Source organism: Geospiza fortis, unplaced genomic scaffold (assembly GCF_000277835.1).
Source record: "Geospiza fortis unplaced genomic scaffold, GeoFor_1.0 scaffold229, whole genome shotgun sequence".
Lineage (NCBI taxonomy): Eukaryota > Metazoa > Chordata > Aves > Passeriformes > Thraupidae > Geospiza > Geospiza fortis.
The window spans coordinates 1084234-1093685 of record NW_005054357.1 but is presented as its reverse complement, the minus strand read 5'-3'; the positions used below and the strand labels follow the sequence as shown (position 1 = coordinate 1093685).

Genomic DNA, 9452 nt, shown 5'->3' with positions numbered 1-9452 from the left:
TCAAAAGCAGCAGCTGGAAGCAGAACTAGAACATAAGAAGGAAGAGACAAGGTAAAACTGCATGTCCTAATCCAAATGATCAGTAGTGGTGAAAATAAAAATGTCTTCTTTAGTTAAAAGTGTAACCTGCATGTCAAAGAGTTGCACCTTAATATCCAGGTTATTCCCTGCTAGAGGCAGATGTGCAGAGGAACCGAGCTGGCCCTGCAGGACAGCAGGTGGCATCAGTCTGTAGCTCTGTCAGGCTGGGAGCTGTGCTGGCGTCCGCACAGCTTCTTCATAGCTCTTCCTTCTGCACAAATGCACAATGTTCACTCAGCTACAGCTATGAAGCTCATAAACCTGTGTTTGGTTTTATTAGTAGCAATATCCCCAAAAGTTTAAACTCGCTGAAAATTGTAAAAAAATTAAAAGCAATTGTCTCTTACTGGTGCTTGAGAACATTGAAGTTCCAAAAATCTGATGTCTGTGTTGTCCTCACTGTGCTAGCTGAAATCCCTTATTTGGAAAGCTTCTACTGCTGAATTTTTTGGGTCATTTTTAGACGCAAAACAGAAGAAGAACGTCAGAAGAAGGAGGATGAACGAGCACGGCGAGAATTTATTAAGCAGGAATACATGAGAAGGAAACAACTAAAGCTTATGGAAGACATGGATACTGTCATAAAGCCACGTTCCCTCTCAATCAAACAGAAAAAGCCACGTCCAAAATCTATTCACAGAGATCACATTGAATCACCTAAGACACCAATCAAAGGTCCACCAGGTAACAAATGTTTACATGGAAAAAGAGTCTGTTCATGCTAAAACACCAGCTTGGGTTTTGGTCTTAACAAGCACGGGCGTTTGTGAGAGTCTTGTGCTACATTAAAACTGCACGTGTCCAAACTGGAAAGCAAAATTTGGCTTAGAAATGGAAAGATGAATGTCACTTACCTGCTATGCATGCATGCATATATAAACAAACAAAAATGTTAGCTCTGAAACCCCAATGGAGGGATGAATATGTATTGCGAGTTTCATGCACACCCATGTTTTCTTCACTAATCTCTTCTTGCACCTGTAGAGCTAAGAATGAATAAAAGTTGGGAGATAAGGGATCAATAAATAAAATGGTGACCATAAGGTAAGAATGCTTAAACTCACACAATATGGACAAAATTAAAACTTGACAGTAACTTTGAAATTTCATGGGGTTTTTCTGTTTTGCTCACCAGCTGCATGTATAGTTAAGAACATAGCAACCCTAACCATGTGGAATAACTTAGCATTCTTTTAGATGCAAAAGAATTTGCAGTAGTGGCTGGAAGAAGTATTATCAATTTACAATTAGAAAAAATAACCAGATTGCTCAGTGATCCTTTTTGTTGCAGCCTCCTCTACCCTTGTTGTGCTATGTTTTCTCTGGCTGCTTCGCTCCATCTTCCAGTGCAATTTAAAACATTTCCTTAAGACCTTCCAAGAATCCATCCCAAGCTTTAAATTAAGTCTCTTAAGCTCTATTTCAAGAGGACTTATTAACTTTAATTGCATCCTTTGATTTGCATAGTGCCAATATTCCCATGTTAATGCTTCTCATTAGTGCTTAGCCTGAGCCCATCCCCAGTGGCTGCCCAAGGCAGGTGTTCACAGGAAGTGCAGCACATATGCATGCAGGTATATCATGTAGAAAAGCCCTTACTGACTTTCAGATGCTGGTGTTGGTCTGATGAACAGACTCTCCTACTTCATAGGTTTATAAGCTTTAACTTTGTTTTTATCCAGGTTCACAGCTTTATCGTGTTTTTTCAGTATCTAGTCTTTCATTGGCATCGCTGAATACAGGGGACAATGAGAGTGTGCAGTCAGGCAAGAGAACACCAAGGTAAATCTAAAATAACCATTTCATGTAATAAAATTTTGTAATCAGCTATGTAAAACTAGCATGAATTTTTCAGAGGTCGTGTATATATTGTGTACTCCGAGAACAGGTATGTTTTCCTCATTTGAGACGTGGATAGTTTCCGCTGGCAGACATTTAGGAACCAAGCCATGGTCATTTGTTTTGCAAATTTTACCAAGTAAACCAGTTGGGCAGGTATAAATGAGGTCAAAACAAAATGCTGTTCACACAGCCTCTTTAATTCACCTGCTTGTATCTAAGTCTCAACCTATGGGTATTTTTGCTAAACCTGTATGCTACATGCAACTACATAGCTGCTTTTCTTTTTTTAACATAGAGGTTTATTTTCTGTTTGGTTTTTTCTTTAGCAGTTGTACAGGGAATTATTGAATGCTCACAAGGACTTCAGCTTTTTCCAAACACCAGAATTTATTTTGCATTAAAAACCACCTGAAAATAACAGAAAAAACATATATTTTTTATACAAACCCCATATTATCATTCAGAGGAAAGTCACTATTTCTGTGAACTACATGATAATATTGAGACAAATACTATTTTCTTTGTATAAAAAAAGAAAAAGTGAAGAAAAGCAAACTAGGAGAAGGGGTTGATAAGGAGTACTACATTTTCTGATATTGCCTGTTGTGTCTTCATGGCCACTACACATTACTCATCAGCTCTGACAAACCTGCAGCTGGCTTCAGTTGACTTCTCAATTACCTTGATGTCTCAAGAACTGACTTTCCAGTTATTACATAAGAAATTTTCATAAATTATTAAATTAGCCTGATATCTCTTGTCATCTCTTTAAAATTAGCAGTTTTAATTGAGATTTCTTCCAGCTGTATTAGCTATTACAAAAGGCTTGATGTTGTTCATCTACAGAGGCTTTGCAGGAGATAACCCCTGTGTATGGAGCTGGAGTTGTGCAGGGCTGTACTATGCTTTTAATGAGCAGTACATCTTCCTCAGGCTTTGGATTTGTTTAGGAGACAGACACTTTTAAAGCATTATAAAAGCAACAGAGTTGAAAGAATTTTCAGTAACTTTCCAAACCCATATTGTCACCTTGTCCTCACATCACCATTGTTTTTGATGATCCCACTGAGAGAATCTAAGTGATATATTTGTCACCCTCTTCATGGAGGTACTAATCCCAAAAGGTGTAGGATATATTATAAATTGAATTTTCATCTGTTGCTGATTTTACTGAAAAGGAGCATGCACACAAATTTTGATATGATACCACATTTTCCCTTACTCTGTGCCTTTTTCTCACTTAGAAAACTTTTATTCCAAGCTGCAAATTTTACTGGCTTTTACAGTGGCCACAATCAAAAAATTTTAAATATCTTGTAATATTTTAAGAAAACTTGACAATCTTGTTTAGACCTTTAAATGCAAAATTATCCACATTTGAGTGCAGCCTGAAGAATTACAGCACCAAAAGTTATTGTCTGTGAAAACAAAAACTAGAAGGGAAATTGTTTTGCTGTCTTAAATTCAGCAGTTCTCACTGCCAGTTTTTGCAATCATAAATATAAATGAACTAAATTTTTATTTCATGTTCATTATTTGGTCAAGAACTGGTTTGTTCACTGGTTTGTTATCACATGAGATAACATTGGTTTGCCAGTACGTGTTAAAAGTAACACAAATTTCCACTTAGTAATTCTGTTTCACAACCAAGAACATCTGTTAGGTTTCTGTCCCTCAGTTGTAGCCCAAAAATTAACATATACCTCACCTAAAGACCAACTTCTTGCATCACTCAAAACACACTAAATATTGTGCATTTAGGTTTATAGTTTATAATTCAAATTATTGTGTTCTACCTTGCCTTCTTTTCATATCAGAAGGCTTCCCAGCTGAACATTGTGAATTTTTAAAATAGATTTTAAAACTAATGTTTAGGTCTGAATCTGTGGAAGGATTTTTATCCCCAAGTCGCTGTGGGAGTCGTAATGGAGAAAAAGATTGGGAAAATGCATCAACAACTTCTTCAGTCGCCTCTGCTACAGAATACACAGGTCAGTGGCAACGAGGGTTGAGAAATGTACCTGCCTATTAGTGGTTCTATGCATGAAAAGTTTTCAGTTACCTTGATTTGGTTTCCTAAAATCTGATTGAGTTTTACCCTTCAAAGTAGAGGCTAATAATAGAAAGTTAACATTTCAAATCCAAAATAAAAGTAATGACTCAATAGCATTTGTGATAACTACAATAAACTGCAGTCAGGCTCAGAACAGCACATGGGCTCACACATCATTCTGTGCTCCAGTAGTGTCTCTAGCAAGGCACAAAGTGTTGATATTTCAACTCAATTTAGAACAGTTACAGAATTCAAAAACTAAATTGCAGCAGCAAAAAGTCTTCTTTAGCAATGCAAATATAAATATTCTGCACTATTTGTTTCCTAACAGATGTTTTGTTGTTTATTAAGAACTTTATGATCAGACTACTCATTCTTTATTATATTATTAATCAAATAATAATGGTATTTTCCTCCCTTTTCTCTAACTATACCACGTGTGATACTGCCAAGACCTTGCATCATCAGCCTTATAAAAGCTCCAGTTTTGCCAACCTAATATCACTTTGTTTGTGAGAAGAGTAGCATAAAGTCAGGTATTTTTTAGGGTTTCTTTCCCCAAAGCTTAGACAAACAGATTTAATCTTAAATTTAATTGATGCATCCACTTTATTTTCCTAATTGGTACTCATGTGTTGGGTTTTTTTAAATGGACTTGACCCAAGTACACAGACATTTCAGAAATTAAACCAGAAGATTTTTCCTTCAACCAGATGAATCATTTTACAGACAGAATAACCTGTCAAGTGTAAAGCCAGATCTTTTATCCCTGATTCTGGGTAAAACATTTATGGAATTCCAAAGAGGACAGGCAACAGTTACTCTAAGCACTGCATATGCCTCATTGTTATACCTCACACCCTTGAAATCACAGGTGTAGGAAAAGAAAAAGATTTTGCTCTCTCCTGGACAACTGAAATTTTGTTTAGAAAAAGCAAAAGAAAAGGTCCTCTGAGAGAGAAAAAAATTACCAAGGCTGCCAGTAATAAAGATTTAATAATGAAAGACACATTTGTAAGTAAATTCAGTGACTGCTTTGTGAAATTTGTGGTCTCTAATCTTATTCTGTATTATTCCTGGATTTGTGTTTCTATGTATGCAAAAGTTCCACACCAGAAGTGCTTCACAGCATTCAAAGTAACTGTTTGTTGGTTTATTGATTAATTTACCTTATTTGCTGTTCCTTTTGCATAGGACCAAAGCTCTTCAAAGAACCCAGTGCTAAATCCAATAAGTATATAATTCAGAATGCATTGGCACATTGCTGCCTGGCTGGAAAAGTGAATGAAGGTCAAAAGAAAAAGATTCTGGAGGTAAGAGTATTTTTCCCCTAAAAGCACAAACACCGACATCAAACCAAAGTCAAGCATTATGGAGGCTCTAAAGGATAAATGCAGACACTGAAAGGAAGCCTTAGAAATGACAGCAGCAGTCAGTGAAGGGATTGTGTAACTTCTGTGACTTGCTTCCTGTGTAGGCAGAAAGGTTCTCCAGTGGTGTAGAAACAAGAGCTGTTACTTTGTACGTGCAGCACAGGGAGCTGAATTAATACATGTTTAATTAATAGTTATTGCTTGTTTTATGGGGAAACTTCAATATCTAGGCTTTAATAATTTGCTCACTAAGTTGTTTTCCCTTATACATGGAGATCCTCAGGCTGGGAACTTTAGAACTGAAGCACAGCGCCCTCATGAACAGAAAAAATTGAAATACATATGAACAGAAAGAATTGAAATACATCCCTTCTAGGCTCTTCTCCAGTTTCCAAGCAGTAGGGCAAATTCGGGACTTTCTACCACAGGAAGGTGCCTTCCAGTCTTCTCTCTTACACTGCTATAAACCTTTCTGAAAATGCAGAGATATTGTAAAAACCCAGGGACAGTGTGTTCCCAGGCAAAAGAAGTAACACAGAGTCTGAGCCTTGAGAGTAACAGGACTGTTCCATTTACCAACTATGACAAATACAACAGATTAACTGATATCAAACCTCATAGACACTTGGAATCCAGACTGAATTTCATTGCTGGAATAAACTTCAATGCAGTATTTCTTGCCCCTTCTTCTCTTCGTAATCCTGCATCCATGTCTCGATGCTGCTTTCTCTGCCTTTCCAGACACTTTTTGGAAATACCAAGTCAGGAATCAGCACACACTCTTGCAGTTTAAGTAACTGGGAGCAAAATGACCCTCAGAAATCCCAGAAAAAAACAGGTGCACAAATGTCATGCTTAACTCAAGGATGAAGCATACATCATTTGATAGAAGCTGTACGTGTTCAGGGCATGTGTCCCATAGAAAGTCTGTTAGTTGGAATCTGAAGATTTCAGCTAATTAAGAACTTCTGTTCAATACATTTCAACTGACTTCATGGTTTGACCAAGCTTGAGTGGATTTAGGGATGACTGAAATTCCATTTTAGCACCAGAGGATCTTTCAGACATACAGAGACACATTTCAAGTTTCCTGTTCCCAAACTTGCAAGTATTAAACCAACTTGATGAAATGGATTACAAAAATAATTTTCATTTGATCTACAAAAAGACTTTGGGATGTCTGTTCTGGAACCACTAGACAAGTATAGCTGAAATTGTCTAAAATTAGGTTTTGGTTGACATGAATGTCTACCCTATCAAAATTCAGATAGGTGAAGCGTAGCACATTGTAATGATTGAAAATAAGGTCTTTTAGTGGACAGAGTTAGACATAAGTTTCAGCTCTGGTAGAAAACTGATTCAAAATGAAATCTAATTTATTGAAATGTTTTCTAATTACAATGCAAAATTCATATTCTGAATGTTTTTCTTTCTTTCTTTCTTTTAAAGGAAATGGAAAAATCTGATGCCAATAATTTCTTAATCTTGTTCCGGGATTCAGGCTGCCAGTTCAGATCTCTGTATACATACTGCCCTGATACTGAAGAAATCAATAAATTAACAGGAATAGGTCCCAAGTCTATCACAAAGAAAATGATAGAGGGACTGTATAAATACAACTCTGACAGAAAGCAATTTAGCCACATACCTGCCAAAACTCTGTCTGCCAGTGTTGATGCAATTACCATTCACAGCCATTTGTGGCAAACCAAGAGACCAGTAACTCCTAAGAAACTCTTACCCACCAAGGCATAGTAGATGGGAAAAAAATTGCTTGAGACAATTATGATAAACTTGCACTTCATCTTTACTGCCTATAGGAAATAGATTTCTAGTTGCCAACAAGACTCTTAAAACTGGACATCAAGTTCTATTATCATGTCCAACTGGAATGTAAACACAGTGTTTAGGAGTGCAGAAGATAACTCTTAGGTGAATAATTATGAGTGATTACGGAAATGTTTGACTTGTGTGGAGATTTGTATGTGCTAATGCAACATATAGAGTATATTTGCTCTGTATTTTGATTAGATACACTGAAGCACTGAATGTTCCTCTTTAGTGACTCAAACTACATTTTTTACATCTGTTGCCTTATATGTTTGTATTTGTGCTTGTCTTGAAATATTTTTCTTTCACTAAAGGAAAACTTCTTAATATTCTCAATACCATTGAACTTTGCATACTGACTTACAGTAAAGACTAAATGATAAATTGTATGTCACTGAATAACAGCTGAATGGGTCTGTTCTCCAAGATCCTTACTGCGTGCTGTAACAAAATCAAGATTCACTCCCATGTGTATTTATAATTCTTTTTCAATTCAATAGTACTGATTTGCTTATAAACTAAACAGTAAAGGAAAAACCTTTGAACTGCTTGAAGTTTTCTTCAAATTAATTATTTAACAACTCAGGGTAAAGGTGATGCAATTATTTCTGTTTCAGTAAGTTGCCATCTGAGATGTAATGACTGACCATGTGCATGTTCATAACATCAGTAACACTCAAATTAAAAAGATTTGGTAGGTCTCCGAAATGGTTTAAGCAAGTGTGCATTCATTGCTTTGCACTGCTCCAGTTGGAGAGAGAGCACACGGTCAGGTCCTGCTTCTTCAAGGAAGGAACAGGAACTCATGAAACATTCAGAACTAGATCCCTGATGTTGTCTAACAGAGCACTAAATATTCAGAAGAATCACAGAATTCACTAAATCACAGATCTTTGAGAAGTTGTGTATCTAATTCCCATTGATTTTAAGATCCAGGCCACTTCCTGCCTTCAGATCTGCCAACTCAGACTTGAATTCTTTTTCTAGGGAACAGACATCTGATAATTTTCAGTGTGTCTTTGTAAATCGTTTTCTTGACACTAACAGGTGATGTCTTGTGACACAGCAATTTTTAAGTACGTATGGCAAAAAAACCTAACTGACATTTCAGTAAATCTGTAACATGACCATTTGCAAAATCAAACTCTAGGCATATTTCAGTATTATTTATAAAGGGCTGCATTTTATTTCAAAACAGTGTTTGATTATTTTATAAATCACTATCCCGTTTCAGCGTTTGTTTCTCTTATAATTTGCTTTTAACCTAGCACTGTTCTGGAAAAAAAAGAAAACACAAACTTGAAGCCTCCCCTAAATCTGTGGCTCTTTTGATAACATCGTACACCAGAGAATTTGTTGGGGGGGAGGGAAATCTCATTCTCAGGAAAAGACTTGAATGATTTGTGATTCTGTTCTGTTTCAGTGTTGTGACAACTCCATTCACATAAGACAGTATTGTGCTATGAGTATGTAGTCCATTCAGTTTCATGGGAGACTAAAATGATGTTTGTATTTCTCTCATTAAACTGCTTTGAGAGAAACTGCCTCACTACTATGATGTGCACATTTACTTAGAGAAAAGATGCACAGGAATGAGATGTCATTAAGCAGTTAGAACAGTACTTTTTTAAATTATTATAAGGCCTTAGGCATCAGTGCATCTGGATTATAAACATTTTCTCAAAAATGCTGTCAGTTTACTGTAATTTATGTTCTTATATTTATGTATATTTGTTAAAACTGTAAAAAAAAAGAAAAAACACTTTAAAATACATGTTTAATATGTATGTGGCTCAAAACTATTTGTGGTTAGCTGATTCCTACTGTTTGCATGTATATCACCAGGATATGTAACTCTTATAATTCAAGTGTATACATATTATGTATATAGGATATAAATAATATTAAAAAGGGGGGGAAAGAGGGTTTGCACATTCTGCCTGTTAGACACTTCCTACAGATACCACTGTAGGAACATCTTGAATAACAATATGAAACTGTGTATAATATACAGTGATTCAAGAAACCAGGAGGTTGGAATTAACTGACACACATATGGTGAATAACTTCAAAAGAAGTTTTATCATGGGAGGCTTTTTATTTCTAAAATCTGTTCTATGATTTAACTGAAGATTTGCAACACCATAAAGACACACGCATCAACCTAATCAAAGTGAGCTTAAATCCGTGACAGGAATTCTTTGAGTAATTTAAAATATATCTGAATGTATTATGAAATTTGCATTTGTCAACAGGTTAAAGATTTGTGCAAT

The 9452-nt window shown here is 36.0% G+C and overlaps 1 protein-coding gene across 1 annotated transcript in view; it reads left to right on the top strand.

Moving 5' to 3' along the window:
* CAMSAP2 (calmodulin regulated spectrin associated protein family member 2) overlaps nt 1-7104 on the top strand; it is a 76824-nt gene extending 69720 nt beyond the window's left edge. The window contains 6 exon segments of the mRNA XM_031059192.1: nt 1-51; nt 545-765; nt 1791-1863; nt 3799-3914; nt 5171-5289; nt 6799-7104. The exon segment at nt 1-51 is cut by the window's left edge and continues 55 nt beyond it. Coding sequence (XP_030915052.1) covers nt 1-51; nt 545-765; nt 1791-1863; nt 3799-3914; nt 5171-5289; nt 6799-7104 — 886 coding nt within the window.
* Nucleotides 7105-9452: the final 2348 nt, after the last annotated feature.